Source organism: Theropithecus gelada, chromosome 19 (assembly GCF_003255815.1).
Source record: "Theropithecus gelada isolate Dixy chromosome 19, Tgel_1.0, whole genome shotgun sequence".
Taxonomy (NCBI): Eukaryota; Metazoa; Chordata; class Mammalia; order Primates; family Cercopithecidae; genus Theropithecus; species Theropithecus gelada.
Window position 1 is genome coordinate 55,905,022 of NC_037687.1, and position 27,694 is coordinate 55,932,715.

Here is a 27,694-nt window from a genome sequence, read left to right on the forward strand (position 1 = left end):
TTTTCAGACCTTTAAAGAGGTTTTTATTTTTTTGCAGTACAAGATTTAATAGAGTGAAAACAGAGCTTCCATAAAATGGGAGGGGACCCAAAGGGGGTTGCCATTGCCTGCTTGAATGCCTGGGTTTATATCCCGATCATTATCCCTCCTGCTGTGCTCTCAGGTGATAGATGATTGGCTATTTCTTTACCTCAGTTTTTGCCTAATTAGCATTTTAGTGAGCTCTCTTTACTACCTGATTGGTCAGGCGTGAGCTAAGTTGCAAGTCCCGTCTTTAAAGGTGGATGTGGCCACTTTCCCAGCTAGGCTTAGGGATTCTTAGTCAGCCTAGGAAATCCAGCTAGTCCTGTCTCTCAGTCCCCGCTCTCAACAGGAAAACCCAAGTGCTGCTGGGGAGGTTGGCTGATGACTGCTCTAACTGCTTCCTGCTGAATTGGGGCATAGTAGGGGTTGTGCAGTTGAGATTTCCTTGGGATGGGTGCCTTCGATGTCATTAACATCGGAGCATGGGCTAGCAGGCCAGTCCAGGGGTCCATGGTAGATCTTAGTCATGGACCCTATCTGGGGCTCCATTTGAAGAATGATTTGTAGCTTTACAGCTTTGATTCTGGAAAAGACAAATTTAACAAGGATGTTAAAGATACAGAGATTGAAATGTATGGCCTGCAGTGCAGGGGATTATTTCTTGGCACACTTTGCAGGCCCTGACTATCTGCTTGATAGTTTTGAAAAGGCCTGGTCCAGTAAATAATAATTTGGCCATCTGATGGGTGCTATCAATGCCTAAGTGAAAGGTTTGGTGAAGGGTTTTAAGTAATTTCCATTGGTTAGCTGTAGGCAAAATTATTTTTCCTTCTTTGGTGGCTAGCAATCCTGAGGGAAGGAAACTATGTCCTCGTGAGATTCCCCATTCGATTTCTTCTGCTGACTACTGGGGCTTGGTTTCCCAGAGGGGATTACCCCATACTAGGGGTCCTTCTATAAGCATTTCTAATGGAGGGTCCTGCCTTGTGGCTCTTTTTGCTTCAATATCCGCTTGGCGGTTCCCTTCTATTTCCGTTTCGTTTTTGATGACCCCAGCAGTGTAAGACTGCCACCAAAGAGGTTTTTATAAAAAATCTACTCAGACAAAAATAAGGAGAAAAGAATAAAAAAGAATAAACAAAGACTGTGAGATGTTTGCGACTATATAAAGTGACTAAACTTAAAAATTATCATTATTTCTGAGGAATAAAACACATCAAAAAGTTTAGAACAGCTATTTAAGAAAATAATTGATGAAAACTTCCCAACTTTACCAATAGAATTAGACATTAGGAAGCTCAGCAATCACCAGCAAAATACATTGCAAAACAGACTTCATCATGGCACATGATGAATATCTAAAGTGAAAGTGAAAGTGAAAGAAGTAATTATGAAATAAAGAAAACCACATCAGACAAAAAGCAGACTTCTCAGCAGAAACTTTACTGATCAGGAGAGAATGGGATGGCACTTTTAGAGTGTTGCAAGAAAAGTGCCAGCCAAAAATTTACATCAAGCTAGATTAACCTTCACAAACGAAGAATATAAAGTCTTATCCTGACAGACAAATGCTAGGGAAACCAATTACCACTAGACTGGGCCTACAAAAGATGTTCAAGGGATTTCTAGTATAAAAATAAAGTTTAATATTCACCATCATTAAAACATATAAAAGTATAAAACTAACAGGTCTTATAAAACAAAAGAGAAAAGAAATAAATCAAATTACAACATGACAGAACTTTATTAAACCACAAAGGTAGATAAAAAGAAAAAAAAAAACACAAAAAAATAATTAACATTATGACAGTAACAAAACCTTACATATTAATATTAACCTTGAATATAAATCAATGAAATCCTTCATTGAAATGTACAGATTTATAAAATGAATAAGAAAAAATGATCCAACTATATGTTGCCTATAAGAATCTCACCTTACTTGTAAGACACATGTAGATTAAAAGGGTGGAAAATAGTAATACAAATTAGAAACCAAAAGCAAACTGCAATATCTATACTTACATCAAGTAAAACAGACTTTAAATAAAAAGCAGTAACAAAAAGGATAAAGGTCATCATCCAATAATAAAGAAATCACTTCAGCAAAAGGATATAACAATTCTAAATATCTATGCACCCAACATCAAAGCACCCAGATTTTAAAAGAAATATTATTAAACCTATAGAAAGAGATAGACAGTAATATAATAATAGTGGAAAAATTTAACATTCTACTCACAGCGCTAGAGAGACCATTGAGATAGAAAAGTTGGCAAATCAACAAAGTACCCCCAGAACAAAATTATATCAACTACCTAGACCACAGAATAAAACTATAAATCAATATCAATAGAAATTTCAGAAACTATAAATTTATAAAGAATTTAAACAACATACTCATAAACAGTCACTGTGTAAATGAAGTAATTAACATGGACGGCCAGGGGTGGTAACTCACACCTGTAATCCCAGCACTTTGGGAGGCTGAGGCAGGTGGATCACCTGAGGTCAGGAGCTTGAGACTAGCCTGGGCAACATGGCAAACCCCATCTCTACAAAAAATACAAAAAAATAGCTAGATGTGGTGGTGCGCACCGATGGTCCTAGCTACTCGGGAGGCTAAGATAAAAAGATCGCTTGAGCCTGGAAGGCAGAGGTTGCAGTGAGCCAAGATTGTGCCACTACACTCCAGTCTGGGTGACAGAGTAAAACCCATCTCAAAAAGAAAATTAAGATGAAAATTAAAAGTTTGTGGGAAAAAAAGATGAAAATAGAAACACAATATAATAAAATGTGAGATACAGTAAATATAGTACTAAGAGGGCAGTTTATAGCCTAAATGCCTGCACCAAAAAAGTAGAAAGCTTACATATTAAGGACCTGGCATCACACTTCAAGGAAGTAGAATATTAATAACAAAACAAATTCCAAGTTAGAAGAAGAAAAACATAACAAAACTCAGAACAGAACCAAATGAAATACAGACCAAAACAATAAAAACGATCAACAGAATAAAGAGTTGGTTTTTCAAAAAGACAAAATTGATAAATTGCTAGCTAGATTCATCACAAACAGAAGATGGATCTAAATAAACAAAATCAGAAATGAAAGAATAGACATTACAATGGATACAACAGTAATACAAAAGATCACTAGAAATGATTATAAACAACTAGACAGTCACAAACCTGAAAACTTAGAATAAATAAATTTATGGAAACATACAACCTCCCAAGATAGAGCCAGAAAGAAATAGAGTACCTGAACAAACCATTAATGAGTAGCATGATTGAGTCAGTAATTAAAAATGTCTTGACAAAGAAAAGCTTAGGACTAGAAAAATGCACAGCCAAATTCTAACAAATGTACAAAGAGTAATAATCCTCTTGAAACTCTTCCCAAAAATTGAGGATAATGAAATTCTTCCTAAGTCACTCTGAGGTATCACCCTGATACCAACATTAAGCAAGAACACAACAAAGAAAACTATTATTGTAATATTATTTATTATATTATTATTAAAAATAGACAAATGGGACTTTTAAAAGTTTTGGCACAGCAAAAAAAAATAATCAACAGGCTAAACAGGCAACCTACAGAATAAATGAACATATTTGCAAACTATGTGCCAAAATGAAAGTAATATTCAGAATTTACAAGTAACTTGAACAACTCAAAAATATCATAATAAAGAATCTCATTGAAAAATGGGTAAATAACATTACTAAGCATTTTTCAATAAAGACATGCAAATAGCCAACACATGACAAAAATGCTCAATCTCAACTATAAATAGAGCTAGCATTTGATTTAAAAGTCTCATCACTGGGTATCTACTCAAAGAAAAATAGTTTATTATAAGAAAATGATACCTATACTTGAATATTTATTGCATGCTCACAATAGCAAACCATATATACAAGAAAAGCTTAATATTCAAACTATACAGGAAATTCAAAGCAAAGACAAGTATAATAACAATAAAAATCCAACTGAAAAATGGTCAAAAGTCTCAAAAAATATTTTGCCAGCAAATATATACACATGACCAATAGGTATATAAAATAAGTGATTAATATCACCTACCAACAGGCAATTGCAAATGAAAACAATGATGACCTATCACTTGAACTGTGTTAGGATTGCTAATCAGAAAATAGAGAAATAAGTAACATCTGTCATTGTTGTTCCTGAGATTTCTGAAACAAATCTTAATATCACCACTGCTCTCACACATTTCAGACATGATGGGAAAACTTAAGAAATAACCTAACATGCAGTTCCTCAAAAATACTCAGAGATATTTTTATATTCCCCCAAAGCAATGGAAGAGCAGGTATACCATGCAGCACGTTATAAGCCATAAAGAGGAGTTTAGTTCTCACGGTACCCTCAAAGGAAAATCACTAAATAGGAAGTAGAGTCCTTAGAAAGAATTTAAGGATATGGGACAAAAATGTTCCTACTTGAGAGCTAGAGAAAAAAAAAATGGCTTTTTAGGAAATCTTTGCACTGAAGCAGAGCATCCCATACCACATTTTAAGGTCTGGCATTCTTTTTGACCTTTGAACCTCTCATCTGTGTTATCTGCTTCATTCATGCACACCTACCTGAGTTTTAGACTACTGTCTCATGTCTCTTCACATTCTAGGGCTCTTTTATTTGCTCAAGGCAGGAGATCAGATCAGAGTTAGAGACAGTAAGGCCCATTTTGTTAGAAAAAAGTAACATGACTTGCTAGGATTCTCCAGTTACCAACCTAGTACCACGTTCAGTAGAGAAAATATTATGAAAGATTCTAGATATTTAATTCCAAAATACTGTTTTATGATAGAACCTTTAGAATATTTAGAACATATTTTACATTTCTGGGTCTGTAGCTCTGCTATGCAATACTACTGAATTTAAAATTGGTCCTGGATATTAGATTTTAATATTTGGGCAACAATATTTATTGCCATTGAATTTCTAGAGATGGGGGTGAAACCCCATCTCTACTAAATATACAAAAATTAGCTGGGTGTGGTGGTGCACATTTATAGTCCTAGCTACTCAGAAGGCTGAGGCAGGAGAATCACTTGAACCTGGGAGGCGGAGGTGGCAGTGAGCCGAGATCAAGCCACCACGCTTCACCCTGGGCGACAGAGTGAGAATCCATTCCCCTCCCCAACCAAAAAAAAACACCAAACTATCCAGGCAACAAAAAGCATGATGAATGTAATTGTACCTCACATTTCAATACTAACACTAAATGGAAATGGCCTATATGCTCCACTTAAAAGACAGAACTGCAGAATGGATAAGAACTCACCTGCTGTCTTCAGGAAACTCACTTAACACAAGAACTCAAATAACATATAGCGATGGACAAAGACATTTCATGCAAATGGACACCAAAAGCAAGCAGGGATAGCTATTCTTATATCAGACAAAACAAATTTTAAAACAACAGTTGTTAAAAAAGACAAAGAGGGACACTATATAATCATAAGTGTCCTGATCCAACAGGGAAACATCACAATCCTAAACATATACGCACCTAACATTAGAGCTCCAAAATTTATAAAACAATTACTAATAGACCTAATAAATGAGATAGACAGCAACACCATAAGAGTGAGGGACTTCAATACTCCCACTGACAGCACTAGACAGGTCATTAAGACAGAAAGTAAACAAAGAAACAAAGGATTTAACTCTACCCTGGAACACATGAAGTTAACAGATATATACAAAACATTTAATCCAACAACTGAAGAACACACATTCTATTCAACAGCGCATGGAAGTTTTTCCAAGATAGATCATATGATAGGCCATAAAACGAGCCTCAGTAAATTTAAGAAAATTGAAATTACATCAAGCACTCTCTCAGAGCACAGTGGAATAAAACTGGAAATCAATTCCCAAAGGAACTTTCAAAACCGTGCAAATACATGGAAATTAACCTGCTCCTGAATGAGCATTGGGTCAAAAACAAAATCAACATGGAAGATAAAAATTTTTCAAACTGAATGACAATAATGACACAACCGATCAAAACCTCTGGGATACAGCTAAGGTGGTAAGAGGTTCATATCCCCAAATGCCTACATCAAAAAGTCTGAAACAGAACAGACAATCTAAGGTCGCATCTCAAGGAACAAGAACAAACCAAACCCAGCAGAAAAAACAAAATAACCATGATCAGAACAGAACTAATTGAAACTGAAAGAAAAAAATAAAAAAGGTAAATGAAACAAAGAGCTGCTCCTTAGAAAAGATAAATAAAATTGATAGGCCATTAGCAAGATTAACCAAGAAAAGAAGAGAGAAAATCCAAATAACCTCACTGAGAAATGAAACAGGAGATATTATAACTGACACCACTGAAAGGCAAAGAATTATTCAAGGTTACTATGAACACCTTTACACACATAAACTAGAAAACCTAGAAGAAATGGATAAATTGCTGGAAAAATACAACCCTCCTAGCTTAAATGAGGAAGAATTAGATACCCTGAACAGACCAATAACAAAGAGTGAGATTAAAATGGTAATTTAAAAATCACCAAGAAAAAAAGTCCAGGACTAGACAGATTCACAGAATTCTACCAGATATTCAAAGAATTGGTACCGATTGTTTTGACACTGTTCCACAAGATAGGGAAAGAAGGAACCCTCCCTAATTCATTCTGTAAAGCCAGCATCACCCTAATACCAAAACCAGGAAAAGACAAAACCAGAAAAGAAAACTACAGATTAATATCCTTGATAAACATTGATGCTAAAATTCTTAACAAAATACTAGCTAACCAAATCCAACAACATGTCAAAAAGATAATCCACCATAATCAAGTTTGTTGCATACCAGGGATGCAGGGATGGTTTGACACACACAAGTCAACAAATGTGATACACCACATAAATAGAATTCAAAACGAATTCACATGACTATTTCAATAGATGCAGAGAAAGCATTTGACAAAATCCAGCATCCCTTTATGATTAAAACTCTCAGCAAAGTTGGCATACAGGCGACACAACTTAATGTAATAAAATCTATCTATGACAAACCCACAGTCAAAATAATAGTGAATGGGGAAAAGTTGAAAGCATTCCCTCTGAGAACAGAAAAAAGAAAGGATGCCCATTCTCAACACTCCTCTTCAACACAGTTCTGGAGTCCTATCCAGAGAAATAAGACAAGAAATAAACAGCATCCAAATCAGTAAACAGGAAGTCAAACTGTACCTGTTTGCTGATGATGAGATCATTTACCTTGAAAACCCTGAGGACTCCTCCAGAAAGCTCCTCAAACTGATAAAAGAATTCAGCAGTTTCTGGATACAAGACTAATGTAAAAAAATCAGTAGCTGTTTTATTCACCAATAGCAAGCAAATGGAGAAATAATCAAGAACTCAACCTCTTTTACAATAGCTGAACAAAAATAAAATACTTAGGAACATACCTAATGAAGGAGTCGAAAGAACTCTACAAGGAAAACTACAAAACACTGCTGAAAGATATCATAGATGACACAAACAAATAGAAACACAGCCCATGCTCATGGATGGGTAAAATCAAATTTGTGAAAATGACCATACTGCCAAAAGCAATCTACAAATTCAACAGAATCCTCATCAAAATACCGCCATCATTCTTCACAGAGTTAGAAAAAACAATTCTAAAATTCATATAGAGCCCACATAGCCAAAGCAAGACTAAGCAAAAAGAACAAATCTGGAGGCACCACACTACCTGATTTCAAACTATAAGGCTGTAGTCACCAAAACAGCATGGTACTGGTATAAAAATAGGCACATAGACCAAAGGAAGAGAGAACCCAGAAATAAACCCAAATGCTTACAGCCAACTGATCTTCAACAAAGCAAACAAAAACATAATGTGGGGAAAGGACACCCTTTTCAACAAATGGTGCTGGGATAATTGGCCAGTCACATGTAGGAGAATGAAACTGGATACTCATTTCTCACCTTATACCAAAAATCAACTCAAGATGAATTAAGGACTTAAACCTAAGACCTGAAACTATAAAAATTTGCAAGATAACATTGGAAAAACCCTTCTAGGCATTAGCTAGGCAAATATTTCATGACCAAAAACCCAAAAGCAAATGCAGTAAAAACAAAGACAAATAGCTGGGACCTAATTAAACTAAAGAGATTTTGCATGGCAAATGAAACAGTCAGCAGAGTAAACAGAGAACTCACAGAGTGGGAGAAAATCTTCACAATCTATACATCTGCCAAAGGACTAATATCCAGAATCTACAGTGAACTCAAACAAATCAGTCAGAAAAGAAAATCCCATTAAAAAGTGGGCCAAAGACATGAATAGACAATTTTCAAAAGAAGATATAAAAATGGCTAACAAACATTTAAAAAGTTCAACATCACTAATGATAAGGGAAATGCAAATCAAAACCACAATGCCATACCACCTTATTCCTGCAAGAATGGCTATAATCAAAATATCAAAAAACTGTAGATGTTGGCTTGGATGCAGAGATCAGGGAACACTTCTACACTGCTAGTGGAAAGGTAAACTAGTACAGCTGCTACGGAAAAAAGTGTGGAGATTCCTTAAAGAACTAAAAGTAGAACTACCATTTGATCCAGCAATCCCACCACTGGGTAACTACCCACAGGAAAAGAAGTCATTATTTGAAACATAGACCAATGGAACAGAGAACCCAGAAATAAACCCAAATACTGACTACTTGAAAAAGATACTTGAACATCCATATTTCTAGCAGCACAATTCACAATTTCAGACTCATGGAACCAACCAAAATGCCCATCAATCAATGAGTAGATAAAGAAACTATGACATGTACATATATGTTGGAATACTACTCAGCCACAAAAAGAAATTAACAGCATTTGCAATGACCTGGATGATATTGGAGATTATCATCCTAAGTGAATTAACTGAGGAATGGAAAATCAAACATATATTCTTGCTGATATGTGGGAGGTAAGCTATGAGGATGCAAAGGCATAAGAATGATAAAATAGACTTTGAAGACTTGGGGGGAAGAGTAGGAAGGGAGAGGGATAAAAGACAACATATATGGTGCAGTGTATACTGCTCAGGTGATGGGTCCATCAGGGTCTCACAAATCACCACTAAAGAACTTACTCATCTAACCAAATACCACCTGTACCCCAATAAATAATGGCACAATGAAATTTAAAAAATTATTATTATACTTACAGACCAGCTCACATAATGAATATTCCATAAACTATTACACAGGCTGGGCACGGTGGCTCACACCTGTAATCCCAGCATTTTGGGAGGCCGAGGTGCGTGGATAACCTGAGGTCAGAAGTTTGAGACCAGCCTGACCAACACAGTGAAACCCTGCCTCTACTAACAATGCAAAAATTAGCTGGGCGTATTGGTGGGCACCTGTAATCCCAGCTACCTGGGAGGCTGAGGCAGGGGAACTGCTTGAACCCAAAAGGCAGAGGTTGCAATGAGCCAAGATCACACCATTGCACTCCAGTCTGGGCAACAGAGCAAGACTTCATCTCAAAAAAAAAAAAAAAAAAAAAGAAGAAAGAAAAAGAAAAAGAAAAAAACTACTAAACAAACAAAAAAAAATTATGGGTCTAACATGAGTAACAGTCAAGTTAAAACAGGTATTTTGCATGGGGAGATTCTGAAGCATAAACTGAAAAGTTATACGGTAATAAATTTAATACAAAGCAGAGAGCATAGACTTACTTTCAGTAATTTTGAGAATTTTTGTTTTCTCTCTAGTAAATTAGACACCCTCTTAAAATGATTTATTTTGTTCCAATATTACTTTTTTTTGGCTAAAAATAGTTTCAAACATACACTAACACAAACACACTACATAATTTATTTACACCTAAGATTTATCTTTAGACTAATAGATCTGTATATTTAATTCCATGTAAATCAATACTAAGAGTTCATATATGCTTGCAGCCAGAGGCCACATGTTCAAATAAAAATATATTAAAATTTAAAAAAATATTTATTCAGGACACAGAAATGTATGGATTTTACTTGGGTTTGTATATAATTTTCATTATGACCATAAAAATGACCCTGTAGTCAATAACAACTTAATTGTACATTTAAAAATAACTAAAACTGAAGAACTGAATTGCTTGTAATACAAAGAATAAATGCTAGAGGTAATGGATATGTCATTTCCTCTGATGTGATTATTACATATCACATGCCTGTATCAAAATATGCCATATATGGCATAAACATATACACATATTACATATCCACAAAAATTAAGAAAAATAAATTTGAATGTAAAAATAAGAATAAAATTTAACCTATAGGAACAATATTTTTTAACTTATTGGCAATTTAAAGCCACTGGCAAAAAGATTACTAGAGATCTCAGTCCATTATCTTACCAAATAGTGTATTGTTACCATCTTTTACCTACACCACTGAATAAGGTGGAATAGGTTAAAGTTAGTGGCATAATGCTTCAATGAATTCACGATAGTATTTAACATGTTAAAAATGCTGAATTAAAAAGTTCACACATAATTTATAATTTTAAAATATAATGTATATTATTCCATAAAAGTACAATACTACTAACTTAATGTTAACTAAATAAGAAAGCTTTTCTTTCATAATGATGCAGAAAAATATTACTCTGAACACCTACCTCATGCATAACTCAATATTATGTTAACCCAAAGAGCCTCTTTACTTAAATTTTCATCATGTATCTTACATTTTAAGGTCCTTACCTTTCCATAGAAAAGGTCATAAATAATACCTACCTAATAAAAAAGAATCTCTCATATCTTTTATGCAGCAACAATTAGTCACGTTTTCACATGTGAATACACTAGGAATGGTGAAACAGCATGAAGTAATCTAAGAGTTTAACTCCATTATTATTAGCTTTTAAAAAATTCTGTATTTTCAAAAAAAAGTATACTTTGAATGTAATTATAACTCTCCAAAAAAATTCTACTTCTTTTAAAGTTATACACAATTAACGCTTACACGAACTTTAGTTTGTATTATTTCCTACACTCAGCACTCTGATTTAGTGTAATGTCTAAAGTTTGAGTGCCCTAGATATTTCTACCGTGAATTATTCCCTGATATTTACATAGACTTAATTTTGGATTGAACATCTTTCATATTTAATGCATCTGCAAAAATATATTTTAGTATGAACTCTTTGGTGTTTTATAATTTGTAGTTTTTGAAAAAATGTTTTTCCAAATTCAGCATATTTGTAGGGTTTTCTTCAATATAAACTCCCTGATACTGAACAAAATTTCAATAACTGCCTCAGGGTTTTCCTCTAGTACAAAATGTGTACAATAAGCTCTGTGATACAAGTAAAGGTATTACAACCCTCTTCATATTTGTAATGCTTTTTCAAAATAAATACTCTTCTGCACTTTAAAGACATACGTTCTTATCTTTTGATGGTAATTAGACTTTTAATGCTTTTATTTAGTATGAACTCTTTGATTTTGAGTAAGATGTGAGCAGGTATTAATGGTTTTTTTACTTTGTCTATATTTGTACATTTGTTTTCAAATATAAACGCTTTCTGGTGCAATAAGCTGTAAGCATTGGTTAGAAGCTTGGCCACATTGTTCACAGTGGTAGTTTTTTCCAGTATGCATTATCTTACCCACAATCAATTGTTGACAATCATTTAAAGTCTTTGTCACATTCTTCACATTTCTAGGATTTGTCAGGAGTATGATTTTCTTTGTTTAGAAAAGTTTGAGGTGCTGTCAAAAGCATTGGTACATCTTTCAGATCTGCAGTTTGTCTTCAGTATGAATAATCTTATATTTGTTAAGAATTGAGGACTTTTTTAGGCTTTCCATATTATTCACACTTGTAAGATTTCTCTCCAATATGAGTTATCTTATCTGTAGTGAGATGTAAGGACTGGTTAAAGGCTTTGCCAATTTTTTCCCATTTGTAGGGTTGCTGTACAGCACGCATTTTTTTATGTTTAGTTAGGGCTGAGGACTAGAAAAACACTTTGCCACATTCTTCACATTTGTAGGGTTTTACTCCAGTATGAAATTATCTTATGTTTAATAAAGGTTGAAGACAGGTTAAAAGATTTCCCACATTTCTTCAGATTTGCAGGGTTTCTCTCCAGTTTGAATTCTCTTATGGTTACTCAGGATTGAAGACTGCTTAAAGGCTTTGCCACATTTTTCACATTTTTAAGGTTTCTCTTCAGTATGAATTATGTTTAGTAAGAGTTGAGGAACATTTAAAGGCTTTGCCACATTTTTCACATTTGTAAGGTTTCTCTCCAGTGTGCATCTTCTTACGTCTACTTAGGGGTGAGGATCATATGCTTTGCCACATTCTTCACATTTGTAGGGGTTATTTGCAGTATGAATTATCTTATGTGTAGTAAGATTTGAGAATCAATTAAAAGTTTTCCCACATTCTTCACACTTGTAAGGTTTCTCTCCAGTGTGAATTATCTAATGTTTAGTAAGATTTGAAGATTAAAAGCTTTTTCACATTCTTCACATTTGTAGGGTTTCTCTCCAGTGTGCATCCTCTTATGTTTAGCGTTGAGGACCATATACATGCTTTGCCACATTCTTCACATTTGTAGGGTTTCTCTCTAGTATGAATTATCTCATGTTCAGTAAGGGTTGAGAAACTTATAAATGCTTTCCCACATGCTTTACCCTTTTTAAGGTTTCTCTCAAGTATGAATTCTCTTATGCTTAAAAAGGGTTGAGGACCAGATAAATGATTTACCACATTCGTCACACTTGTAAGGTTTCTCTCCAGTATGAATTATCTTATGCGTAGCAAGATTTGAGGATCGATTAAACGCTTTGCCACATTCTTCACACTTGTAAGGTTTCTCTCCGGTATGAATTATCTTATGTGTACTAAGATTTGAGGATTGACTAAAAGCTTTGCCACATTCTTCACATTTGTAGGGTTTCTCTCCAGTGTGAATCCTCTTATGTTTAGATAGGGTTGAGGACAATATAAAAGCTTTGCCACATTCTTCACATTTGTAGGGTTTCTCTCCAGTATGAATTATCTTATGTGCAGTAAGGGTTGAGGATTGGCTAAAAGCTTTGCCACATTCTTCACATGTGTAGGGTTTCTCTCCAGTGTGCATTCTCTTATGTGTAGTTAGGGCTGAGGATCGGCTAAATGCTTTACCACATTCTTCACATTTGTAGGGTTTCTCTCTAGTATGAATTTTCTTATGTTCAGTAAGGTTTGAGGACCATATAAATGCTTTGCCACATTCTTCACACTTGTAAGGCTTCTCTCCAGTATGAATTATCTTATGTTTAGTAAGATTTGAGGATCGATGAAAAGCTTTGCCACATTCTTCACATTTGAAGGGTTTCTCTCCAGTGTGAATCCTTTTATGTTTACTTAGGGTTGAGGGCCATATAAATGTCTTACCACATTCTTCACATTTGTAGGGTTTCTCTCCAGTATGAATTATCCTATGTGTAGTAAGGTGTCCGAACTGTCTAAAAGCTTTGGCACATTCTTCACATTTGTAGGGTTTCTCTCCCGTGTGCAGCCTCTTATGTCTAGTTAGGGTTGAGGACCATACAAATGCTTTGCCACATTCTTCACATTTGTAGGGTTTCTCTCCAATGTGCATCCTCTTATGTATGGTTAGGGTTGAGGGTTGGCTAAATGCTTTACCACATTCTTCACATTTGCAGGGTTTCTCTCCAGTGTGTATCCTCTTATGTATGGTTAGTGTGGAGGATTGGCTAAATGCTTTGCCACATTCTTCACACTTGTAAGGTTTCTCTGCAGTATGAGTTATCTTATGTGTAGCATAATTTGAGGATCGATTAAAAGCTCTGCCATATTCTTCACATTTGTAGGGCTTTTCTTCAGTATGAGGCTTCTTATGATTAGTAAGGGTTGAGGACCAATTAAAGGTTTTTCCACATTCTTTACATTTGTATGGCTTCTCTGTAGTATAAATGCTTTTATGGTGGGTTTTGTGTGAAAGCATGCAAAATGATTTGACACAATTTTTACATTTGAAAGGTTTCTTTCTAGTATGTCTTATCTTATATCTGTTTAAATTTATAAATTTATAAAAGACTTTCATATATTTACCACATTGAGATACTTTGCCCTGGGTAGTTGTGAAACACTGGTTAAGTCCATTATAGCCTTCTTTGTGTACCTTACACTCATCCACACTTTTACAACCTTTTCTTAACTGTAAGTTCTCATGTCCACATTTTTCAAATCTTCTTAGTATTACTTTTTGAAAAGAATCTTCCATGCCCTGCTCTGGCCAAATGTCTTGAGCAAAATGAGGACATATACCTGGAAAAAAAAAATTAAAATAATTTACTCCACTTACTATACTGACATAAATATAGTTTAAAAATCTTACCTATAAAATTATACAACCTACATAAACAAGATGGTTTTGCAAAAATACCACAGACCCTAATTCTTTCACAGACATTTAAATGTAAGAAAAACATACAAACCAAAATACATCTGTGGGAAATTTATAAATCAGTTAAGTGTGTGCAGTGTTCCAGATGAGCACAATGCAAAAAACCACATAGAAGAAAAAGAAAAGTCTAAATTTACCCAACACAGCTTTTCCTGCTTCCCACTATAACATAGTGCCTTTAGAAGTAAATTGCAAACTCTTGATTTCTGTTTTAAAAGAAAGGTAAGATACTGGCACATTCATTGTCATTTCTGGCTTTCAGTGGTTTTTCCTGACACTGTTTTCTGTCTCTCATGACATAAAGTGCTGACAGAAATGGTGGTATACTTTGGAATGAGAGTTTGAGTCTGCTGAGATCAAAGAAAAATGTTCCAGCAGCAGCGAGACTGCAGTACCACAGAAAAGGAACAAGTGTAGCAAGTGATTACTGACTCCTACAAAGTAACATGAATAAACCCTAACTAAAAAATAAACACAAAATTTCAGGCAACACAGGTCCTAAGAATATGTCTGAAAAACTCCCATAATCACGAGCCAAGATAATTGTTTTCAGACTATGCCAGGAGCTACATTATAAAAATTTTGACAGGTAGTTTTTTTAATGTAAAAAACTGAAAGCTTATAATATATACAAAATAGGGCAGTATCATCCCATCAAAAATATCATAAAATTTTCTGAAATATAAAAAACTAAGATTTATACATTAATTTTAAGAATTGTTAATAAATTGAATACTGATTAAAACAAGAACAGAGACAAGTATGGAAAATCAGAAAAATGAGGACGAGAACAAAAATATTTAACATTTCAAAAAAAGACAGAAACTGTGGATGTAAAAAATACAAAAGGAAACTAAAAGATCCTAAAAGTTAGAAAAAAACGATGTAAAAATAAAGGCGCTCTGTTGAGGTTTTGGCTGGGGGGCGGTGGCTCACGCCTGTAATCCCAACACTTTGGTAGGCCAAGACAGGCGGATCATGAGGTCAGGAGATCGAGACCATCCTGGCTAACATGGTGAAACCCCATCGCTACTAAAACAATAGAAAAAATTAGCCGGGCGTGGTGGTGGGTGCCTGCAATCCCAGCTACTCGGGAGGCTGAGGCACGAGAATGGCATGAACCTGGGAGGCTGAGCTTGTACTGGGCCAAGAACGTGCCACTGCACTCCAGCCTGGGCAACATAGGCAGACTCTGTCTCAAACAAACAAACAAAAAAAGAAGCTCAACAAATATATATGCAAATACACAAAAGTAGAATTTCTTTTTTTTTTTTTTTTTTTTTTTTTTGAGACGGAGTCTCGCTCTGCCGCCCAGGCTGGAGTGCAGTGGCCGGATCTCTGCTCACTGCAAGCTCCGCCTCCCGGGTTCACGCCATTCTCCTGCCTCAGCCTTCCGAGTAGCTGGGACTACAGGCGCCCGCCACCGCGCCCGGCTAGTTTTTTTTGTATTTTTTAGTAGAAACGGGGTTTCACCATGTTAGCCAGGATGGTCTCGATCTCCTGACCTCGTGATCCGCCCGTCTCGGCCTCCCAAAGTGCTGGGATTACAGGCTTGAGCCACCGCGCCCAGCCTCAAAAGTAGAATTTCTTAGCATTATCCTAGTGGTGCAAAAAACATTTTTAATTATTCTCTGAAATTTGAAAGATAAAAGCAGAGAAATCATTATAAACATCTGTTAATGAATATACAATATAAAAGATATAAACAGCAACATAAATGACAAGTTTTAGAGATGATGTAATAAAAAAGAATTTTTGTATACAGCTTAAGTTTTTTTTTTTTGCCAGATTAAAATATATTATCGTATTTTTTACAGGTTATATGTAATCACCAATGTACCACAAAAATATCTGTATAAATACACAAAACAGGCTGGGTGTAATTGCTCATGCCTGTAATCCCAGCACTTTGGGAGGTCGAGGCGGGTGGATCATGAGGTCAAGAGATTGAGACCACCTTGGCCAACATGGTGAAACCCCGTCTATACTAAAAAAGGAAAAATCAGCCAGGCATAGTGGCACATGCCTGTATTCCCAGCTACTCAGGAGGCTCAGGCAGAAGAATCACTTCAACCTGGGAGGCAAAGATTGTAGTAAGCTGAGATACACCACTGTACTCCAGCCTGGGTGAGAGAGTGAGACTCCATCTCAAAAAAAAAAAAAAAAATTTGTATGCAACTTAAGTTTATTTATTTATTTATTTTTTGCCAGATTAAAATAAATTGTTGTATCTTTTAGAGGTTATATGTAATGCCCAAGGTACCACAAAAATATTTCTATAGGCCGGGCGCGGTGGCTCAAGCCTGTAATCCCAGCACTTTGGGAGGCCGAGACGGGCGGATCACGAGGTCAGGAGTTCGAGACCATCCTGGCTAACATGGTGAAACCCCGTCTCTACTAAAAAATACAAAAAACTAGCCGGGCGAGGTGGTGGGCGCCTGTAGTCCCAGCTACTCGGGAGGCTGAGGCAGGAGAATGGTGTAAAAACCCGGGAGGCGGAGCTTGCAATGAGCTGAGATCCGGCCACTGCACTCCAGTCTGGGCGACACAGCGAGACTCCGTCTCAAAAAAAAAAAAAAAAAATTCTATAAATACACAAAAGAGGCTGGGTGCAGTGTCTCACACGTGTAATTATAGCACTTTGGGAGGCCGAGGTGAGTGGATCACCCGAGGTCAGGAGTTCAAGACCAGCCTGATCAACATGGGGAAACCCTGTCTCTACTAAAAATACAAAATTAGCCAGGTGTGGTGGCACATGCCTGTCATACTAGCTACTCGGGAGGCTGAGGCAAAAGAATCACTTGAATCCGGGAGGCGGAGGTTGCGGTGAGCTGAGATCACGCCATTGCACTCCAACTTGGACAACAAGAGTGAAACTCCACCTCAAAACGAAAAAAAAAAAAAAAGAGAAAAGAAAACAATGAAAGCATATAAATACAATCTTCAAAAAGACAACAATGGAAGAAGAATAAATGAGAGACACAGACGTAAAAATCAAATAAATGCTTAATAAAATAACAAAGTTTCTTTCAGAAAATTATTTAAATATATAGAAAATTAACTTTTAAATTGAGACATACTTTCAATAAATAGATTTATTAAAACATTTAAAAAAGCCAAGACACATTTTGCCTTTCTACTAGAGTCAGTTGAGATCTAATTTTAAGGCCGGGTGCAGTCGCTCACGTCTGTAATCCCAGCACTTAGGGAGGTTGAGAAAGATGGATGACAAGGTCAAGGGTTCAAGACCAGCCTGGCCAACATGGTGAAAGCCCGTCTCTATTAAAAATACAAAAATTAGCAAGGTATCGTGGCAGGCACCTGAAATCTTAGTTATTCGAAAGACTAAAGCAGAAAGATCACTTGAAACTGGAAGGTGGAGGTTGCAGTAAGCGGAGATCACGCCACTGCACTCCCGCCCGGGTAAAAGAGTGAAACTCTGTTTCAAAAAAACAAAATAAATAAAATAAATCTAATGATTAAAAAAGATTGGAAGTGGCAGGATGGAAGTAGACATTCCATGCAAACATTAATCAAATGAGAGCAGAAACAGTAAAAATAATCATACACAAGCTACATCTTAAGTCAAAAAGCATAATATTTTATAAAATATACTTGACATCGAAACTCCAAAGAAACAAAGAAGGACATCAAAAAACATAGATTAATTCACTGGAAACCTATGAGAAATCTGTGTGTGTGTGTGTGTGTGTGTATGTGTGTGTGTGTCTCACATTAGGGTTCCAAATACATAAAGCAAATTAGTAGAAAGGGAAGAAACACAAAGAAAGCAATATAATTAGATGAAGATATCTTAATAATACACTTTCTGTAACAAAAACTAAAACAAGAAAGAATGTTAACAAGGGAACAGACTAACTAAAGGTTGTATAAAACAATTACTCCAAACAAAGCTATGGAGAACACTCCTTAACAACATCAGAATACACACCCTTCTCAATAGCTCATATGTTTTCCTTGATAGACTGCATCTTACGCCAAAAAGGAAATCTTACCAAAATTTTTATTTTTATTTATTTATTTATTTTGAGATGGAGTTTTGCTCTTGTTGCCCAGGCCGGAGTGCAATGGCACGATCTAGGCTCACCACAACTTCTGCCTCCCAGGTTCAAGCTATTCTCCTGCCTCAGCCTCCCGAGTAGCTGGGATTATAGGCATGCGCAACCACGCCTGGCTAATTTTGTATTTTTAGTAGAGACAGGGTTTCTCCATGTTGGTCAGGCTGTCTCAAACTCCCAACCTCAGGTGATCCACCTGCCTCGGCCTCCCAAACTGCTGTGAATACAGGTGTGAACCGTGGCACCCAGCCTTCAAAATGTTTAAAAGTAAAATTTTATGAACTACTTTCTATGACCAAAATGGAATGAGTGTACAACGACAAGAGAAAAAAAACTGAAAAATTTACAAATACACAGAAATTAAACAACACATTACTGAGTGTGCTCTTATGCAGAGATTGAAATAGTTAAATTGTGAAGAGGTCCATCCTGCTCAATGCAATCTACATATTTAATGCAATGTTTTCCAAATTCCTCATTGCATTTTTGAAGAAACAGAAACAGCAACCCCAAAAGTATATAGAAGCTCAAGAGACAATAAAGTACCCAGGAAACTTAAAAAAAAAAAAATGCTGGAGGCATTAAAGTTCTTAATTCAAAACACGCTACAATGCTACAGAATTAAAACAATTGGGTATGAACATAAAGGTAAATAAGTAGACTATAAAATAGAATGCAGCACGTATATAAACTTTTACATAGATTATCATATAAGGAGTCATTTACATACTCCTAATTATAGCAGCATTGTTACTGTAAGCTAATAGGTGAAAGCAATGCAAATTTCTTTCACTAAATAACTCAGTAGATATAATTTGAAATATAAAAATTCTGTGGCCAGGCACAGCGGCTCATACCTGTAATCCCAGCACTTTGTGAGGCTGAGGCAGGCAGATCACCTGAGATCAGGAGATCGAGGCCAGCCTGACCAACGTGGAGAAACGCCATCTCTACTAAAAATACAAAGTTAGCCGGGTGTGGAGGCACATGCCTGTAATCCCAGGTACTTGGAGGGCTGAGGCAGTAGAATCGCTTGAACCTGGGATGCAGAGGTTGCGGTGAGCCGAGATTGTGCCATTGCACTCACTGCAGCCTGGGCAAGAAGAGTGAAACTCTGTCTAAAAAAAAAAAAAAAAAAACAAATTCTAGAATATAACTCAGTATTCAAAAAGCAGGAAATATTCTACGAACTATAAATATAAATCTTGATGGCATTATGCAAAATGAAATGAGCCAGCCACAAAAAGACAGAGATTATATGAGATATATGAAGGAGTTACACTCTTAGAAACAAAGAACAGAGTGGTTTTTGCAAAGTACCATAAAACAGAAAAAACTGGGGCCTGGCATGGTGGCTCACATCCGTAATCCCAGCACTTTGGGAGGCCGAGGCGGGTGTATCACCTAAGGTCAGGGGTTTGAAACCAGCCTGGCCAACATGGCGAAACCCCAGGTCTACTAAAAATGTAAAAATTAGCCAAGCATGGTGGTGGGCACCTGTAATCCCAGCTACTCAGAACGCTGAGGCACTAAAATTGCTTGAACATGGGAGGTGGAGGTTGCAGTGAGCTGAGATCGCACCATTGCACTCCAGCAAGGGTTGACAGAGCAAGACTCCATCTCAAAAAAGAAAAAAAGAAGGAAAAATTGGTAGTTGTTTAATATGTATGAAGATTTAGCTTTGCAAGAGAAAAACATTTTAGCAATATGTTGCATGACAATGTCAAGGTAACTAATATGACTAAACTGAATATTTAAAATATTTTGTGGTAAATTTTGTTGTGTTTTTTGGACAAGTAAAAATAAACAATAATACCTAAAAGAGATACAGAATTATGATTGTTTTAAATTGTATTCAAATCCAAGTGTTTCTACCTCACAAAAATTATATAGATTCACAAATAAATAGGATGTTGAAATTACAAGAATTTTATGACTTCTCATCTACACAGGATTAGAAAAACATTCACAACAAACTTACACAACAAATATACATGTTATTAAAAAAATACAAGGATAACATTTATACAGGCAAACAAACATAGAGATAATTCTATTAGAAAAAGACATATGGCTAATTCATATATGATTTTGCTCCACAATGTCTTAAATTGTATAAAGTTAAATATTGGCATGCACAATTATAATATATACTAAAAAATCAAAACACAATTAATGGATGTGTGATGGCATACCCTAAAATATGTAACATAAAAATATAAAACTCCAAAACAAAATTAAAACATGGAATGTAAAAGTTATTAGATACTATCAACTGTATCAATATATGAACTAAGAAAATCTCAGAAAAAGAATATGGAAAAAAAATAACATAGAGATTACTTGAAGATATAAAAGGGTGAGAACTTCCCAAATTTTGATGTAATAAAAGGAAAAAATATTTCTAACCAATAGTATTTGATTTAAAGTTATTTCTCTTTAAAAGATGAAAATTAAAAAAATCCAAAATAAAAGATGAGGGTGTTCATCACCAGTAGCACAGTTCTACCAAAAAAAATGGTACATGGTGGCCAGGCACTGTGGCTCATGCCGGTAATTTTACAGTTTTAGGAGGCCAAGGCTGTCAGAACACTAGAGGCCAGGAGTTTCAGGTCAGCCTGAGTAATACAGTGAGACTCTACATATAGCAATAAGAATTGTTATAATGAGTCAATTTTGTTTAAAAATAAAATACTACTGGACAGCATCATAAAACCATATATAACATAAAGCTCTCTATTAAATGTAAATATACAGATAAATATAGAAATTTTTACTATCATAAAGATGATGCATATAACTCTTAAAGCTATTCTGTAGAATATTTAAAACAAAATAAAAACCTGCATGAATGTTAACATACAATATGAAATAATTTTTAATATTAATGACAAACTGAAAAATATAGAGGTATAACCTTTATATTCAATCGAAGTTGTCATGAGATAGAAATATATTGTTTTAATTTTAAGATGTTTCATGTAAACTCCATTTTTAAAGATGATATGGTTTGGCCATATCGCAACCCAAGACACATCTTTAATTCCCACATGTTGTGGGAGGGACGTGGTGGAAGGTAATTGAATCATGGAGGCAGGTCTCTTCTGTGCTGGTCTCATGATAGTGAATAAGTCTCATGAAATCTGAAGGCTTTATAAGGCAGAGTTTTCCTGCACAAGCTCTCTCGTCTGCCACCAGGTGAGACATGCTTTTCACCTTCCACCATGATTGTGAGGTCTCCCCAGTCACACAAAACTGTAAGTCCAATAAACTGCTCTCTTTTCTAAATTGCCCAATCTCAGGTATGTCTTTATCAACAGCATAAAAACTGACTAATACACAAGATGATTATGAAGATAATATTTATAGAAACGATGCAAAATGAGATATAAAAAACAATTGAAGCACATCACTACACAATTAAAATGAAATTTAAGGCAATAAACCAACATATAAAAAACTACCACTGAGGAACACGTAAAACAATAACAATAAAAGTAGTAACTTCATTTTTAATAAATAATTTTAAATATAAATTAATTAAACTACTTAATAGAAACAAATGTAATCTCAGGACTTTGGGAGGTTAAGGTGGGCTGATCACTGGATCTCAGAAATTTGAGACTAGCCTTGGCAATGCGGCAAAACTCCATCTCAACCATAAATACAAAAAAACCAGCTGAGTGTGATGCTACACACTTGTAACCCAACTACCTGAGAGGCTGAAACGAGAGAATCTTCTGAGTTTGAGAGGTTGAGGCTGCTGTGAGCCATGATCACAACACTGCAAATCAGCCTGGTTGACAGAGTGGGACCTATCTCAAAAATAAATGAATAAACAAGTAAATAAATGAAATTATAAAAAGAAAAAATAAAATGCTTTAGTGGCTTAAGAAAAAGTAAACAATATGCCACCTACAAGGGACTCATTTTAGCATTGAGTTAAATAGGCTGAAAATTACATAGTGAAAAAAAACCTGTATTTTATGAAAATAGTAACTACAATTAGGTATTATACATGTTTTAAGTCAAGTGCTAACGTGAGACAAACATTGATAGTATATATTGGTAATATAGGTTGATTTATCACAAATATGTAACTATTATATCTATCTATCTATCTATGTATCTATCTATCTATCTATCTGTATGTGTATGTATATCAGGGTTCCAAAATATATAAAGCAAATATTGACAAAAGTAAAGCAAGAAATACATAGCAAAATAATAATTGTAGACATCAAGACCCCATTTTCCATAATAGAAAATTCACATTAAACAAAAAATAAGAAAACAGAAAACCTAGACAACGTTATAGACTGTATCAATTATTTTGCATATAGATGAATATCGGACAGTGGATAACTTATAAAGAAATAATATTTATTTGGCTCACAATTTAGCAGACTGTAGAAAAAGTGTGTGCCAGCATCTGCTTCTGGTGAGAGTGTCACCAAACTTAGAGTCATGGTTGAAGATGAAGAGTAACTGTACATATTATATGATGAGAGACAAAGCAAGTATGAGATGAAGGAGCCGGGTTCTTCTAATAAACCTGCTTTCATTTGAATTAATGGAGTGTAAACATTTTGATTACTGAGAGGATGGTGCCAAGCTATTTATGAGGACTTTGCCCCCATGACCCAAACACCTCCCACCAGGTCTCATATCCAACATTAAAAATTACATTTAATCATAAGGTTTGGAGGACATGAACATCAAAACCATATTATAGACCAATTAGGTTTAACAGATGAGTACAAAACTTTCCAGTCAAAAGCAAGAGAATACACGATATTCTTATTTGCACCTGGTGTATTATGTTAGGACACATATTAAGTTTTACTAAATTTAAGAATGCCAGCTTAGTGGTGTAGCTCATGCCTATAATCCCAACACTTAGAGAGACCAAGGTGGGAGGATTACTTGGAGTCACAAGTTTGAGGCCAGCCTGGGCAACATGGTGAGACTCTATTCCTACAAACAATCAAATAATTACTCAGACATGGTACTTCATGTTTGTAGTCCCAACTACATGAGACACTGAGGTGGAAAGATCACTTGAACCTGGTAGGCTGAGGCTGCAGTGAGTCAAAATCATGGCAGTACACTCTGGCCTGGGTGACAGAGTAAGATGCTGTCTCCTAACAAAAACCACAACAAACACAACAACAATAACAAATAAATTTAAGAAGACCAAAATTACACTTTGTGTTGTCTGACCAAAACTGAATTAAACTAGAAATTAAAAGTAAAACTAAAAAAAAATCCAAAAATATATGAAAATAAAACATACTCTTCAACATATGTTTGCTCAGGAATCAAAAAAACATTAATTTTTCAAAATGTCAATACAACCTACAGTGGTAGACACATTCAATATAATTTTTATGGCTGGGTGAATTGGCTCACGCCTGTAATCCTAGCACTTTGGGAGGCTGAGGCAGGTGGATTGCCTGAACTCAGGAATTCGAAACCAGCCTGGGCACCACAGTGAAACCCCATCTCTACTAAAAATACAAAAAAATTAGCTGGGCGTGTAATCCCAGCTACACTGGAGGTTGAGAGAGAAGAATTGCTTGAACCTGGCAGGCGGAGGTTGCAGTGAGCTGAGATCTCACCACTGCACTCCAGCCTGGGCGACAGAGCGAGACTCCATCTCAAAAAATAACAATAGCAATTTTTATATAAATCCAAATAGGAGTTTTTAAAGGAAATACTGTTTAAAATGTTAAAATTTTATTATGAACTACAGCCAAACACCCATAAAAAACAACAAAGAGACATTACATTTTCTGATTTTGAAACATATTAAAAGCAACAATAACAAAAACAATGTGGTACTGACACAAAGACAGATGAAAGAACAGAATAGAGAGCCCAGAAATGAACCCTTCTGTATAAGGCCAAATAATCTCCCACAAAACTGATATGAGCACACAACAGAAAAAAGATAATCCTTTCAAAAAATTATGTTGAAAGCTGAATATCCATACTGATAAAATGAAGGTCGATTATTGACCTATATCATAGGTGAAAAATCTTTTAATTAGACGTAGGAAGATTAACATTTTTTTTTTGGAGACAGAGTCTCGCTCTGTTGCCCAGGCTGGAGTGCAGCCCAGGCTGGAGTGCAGCGGCGTGGTCTCAGCTCACTGCAACCTCTGCCTCCTGGGTTCAAGTGATTCTCCCGCCTCAACCTCCCGAGTTGCTGGGATTACATGCACACCACCACGCTCGGCTAATTTTTTTGTATTTTTAGTAGAGACGGGGTTTCACCATGTTGGCCAGGATTGTCCCGAACTCCTGTCTTATGATCTGCCCACCTCAGTCTCTCAAAGCGCTGGGATTACAGGCATGAGCCACCACGCCTGACTGGATAACTTCTTAATCTCTTTAAAATATATAGGGAAAACACGACATTAGTCTTGGCACCATTTTCTTCGATACAAAATTAAATGCATGAGCATCAAAGAAAAAACCAAAAAATTTAACTACACTACACTTCAACATTTCTGCACATATAAATATTTAAAAGAGGGATAATGCCTCCTAGAAAATGGGTGAAAATATTTACAAATTACATGTGATAGGAGTCAATATTCAAAAACTACAAACAACTTTTAAAACTGAACAATAGCTGGGTGCGGTGGCTCACACCTGTAATCCCAGCACATTGAAAGGCAGGGGCAAGCGGATCACGAGGTCAGGTGTTCCAGACCGTCCTGACCAACATGGTGAAACTCCGTCTCTACCAAAAATATAAAAATTAGCCAGGTGTGGTGGCACGCACCTGTTATTTCAGCTACTCATGAGGCTGAGGTGGGAGAATCGCTTGAATTCGGAAGGCGGGGGTTGCAGGGAGCGGAGATCTCACCATTGCACTTCAGCCTGGGCGACAGAGCAAGACTTGGTCTCCCAAAAAAAAAACTGAACAATAAAGTTGAATAACTTTATTTAGAAATAGACAAATTGAAATAAATTTTCATCAAAACATTTGAAAGGACCCTCAAAACTAATTTCTAGAGAAATGCATAAACATCATAATGAAAAACAAAATCCCCTCACACTCATTTAAATTGCCTGCAACAATTTTTTGAAAACACCGAATCTGTTGATGACGCAATAAAAATGAAACCCTTGGCCGGGCGTGGTGGCTCCAGCCTGTAATCCCAGCACTTTGGGAGGCCCAGGTGGGAGAATTCCGAGGTCAGGAGTTTGAGACCAGCTTGACCAACATGGTGAAACCCTGTCTCTACTAAAAATACAAAAGTTGGGTTGATTGTCGGTGGAAAACAAGGATACACCCATTATTTTATAATATTATAAATGTACTTCAAATAATTAATAAATTATGAAATCCAGTGATTCCATTTATGTTTCTATATCTAAAATATCTAACATAGGACCTTGAAGACATATTTGATACAATGGAATATTATTCAGCCTTGAAAAAAAAATCTTGTCACATTTAAAGATACACTCTGAGAATATTATGCCAACTGAAATAAACCATTAACGAAATGATAGATGTTATGATTTCACTTATATGAAATATATAAGATAGTCACACTTGTAAAAACAGAAAGTGGAAGGGTATTTCTCAAGGGCTAAAGAGAGTACAAAATGGGTAAATGTTATTTAATGGATATTGAGTTTTAGCTTTACAAGATGTAAAATTTCAAGAAGTCTTTTGCATAACAATGTGAATATACATGACATGCCTGAAATTAAAAAATATATATATATTTATATTTAAGACAGGGTCTTAATCTGTCACCCAAGTTTGAGTACAATGGGACAGTTATGGCTCACTGCAGCCTCACGCTCCCAGGGTCAAGTAATCCTGACCCTCAAACTCTCAAGTAGCTGGGACCACAGTTGCACACCACCATGCCTTGCTATTTCTTAGAAAAAAATATTTGTAGAGAGAGTGTCTCCATATTTTATCCAGGTTGGTCTCAATCTTTTGGGCTCAAGCAATCCTCCTGTCGCGGCCTCTCAGATTCCTGGTTTTACAGATGTGAGCCACCACCATGCCTGGCTGACATGTACATTTAAATAGATTGAAGAAGCTAAATTATATGTTATGTGTTTTTAAAACAATAATTTTTTAAAAAACTGGCAACGATACAGGATTACAAATCTTTTTAAAAAATTACCTTCAAATCACAAAAGAATTATTCTCACACAAAGGAAATACATATTCATCATTAAACACATGGTGAAAATAAGGCTATTTCCAAGGCTACTCCCTTAGACAAGACAAAACCAACATTGAAAATGAGCTAAGAGGCCAGGCAAAGTGGCTCATGCCTGTAATTCCAGCACTTTCAGAGGTCAAAGTGGGCCTTTCGCCTGAGGTCAGCAGTTCGAGACCAGACTGAGCAACATGGAGAAATACCATCTCTACTAAAAAAGATATATACAAAATTGGCTGGGTGTGGTGACACATGCCTGTAATCCCAGCTACTCAGGAGACTGAGGCAGGAGAATCACTTGAACCCGGGAGGCAGAGATTACGGTGAGTTGAGATCGTGCATTACACTCCTGCCTTGGCAACAAGAGTAAAACTTCCTCTCAAAGGAAAAAAAAAAAAAAAAAGAGCTAAGAAAGAATATATAAGGTATAACCAAAATTGGGGTCATATTTGTAGATATAAACACACACACATATATATAATTTGATTGTGATAGACATGGCTCATTTATCTTTTAATTAAACTCCGCATTAAATTAAAGTATACAGAACATAATATATAAGTAAAAGCAGTAGGCACAATAAATTGATGTTAGGAAACTTACACTACATTACAAAAAATACTAATATAGAACTGCAACACAATAACAGAAATGTTTACTCATTACATCTAGTTGGCAACATTTATGTACATTAACAGATAATTTGTCTAGATAACTGCAAAGTTTGACTGTAACTGTGCATTCATGGAAGGCAGGCATTTAAAATTACTGGCATGTATTGTATGGCAATAAAATTTCAGAGAAAATGCAGCACAATCATAAATACGAGATGGTAATGAGAAACTTTTAATAGATTTAAGCATTTAAAAGAAACTAGTGTCCATTTTTATGTTTTAAACAT

General features: G+C 35.7%; 1 protein-coding gene across 4 annotated transcripts in view; it reads right to left on the bottom strand.

The window, feature by feature from the left end:
* Nucleotides 1-12,665: 12,665 nt before the first annotated feature.
* LOC112612057 (zinc finger protein 726) overlaps nt 12,666-27,694 on the bottom strand; it is a 163,806-nt gene continuing 148,777 nt past the window's right edge. For 2 of the 4 annotated variants that reach the window (XM_025366112.1, XM_025366113.1), the window contains exon 4: nt 12,750-14,374. In XM_025366112.1, the coding sequence (XP_025221897.1) occupies nt 12,750-14,374 (1,625 nt within the window). Of the gene's footprint in view, nt 12,682-12,749; nt 14,375-21,159; nt 21,231-27,694 lie in introns of those variants that run through there. The other 2 variants (XM_025366114.1, XM_025366115.1) reach the window with 2 other exon arrangements.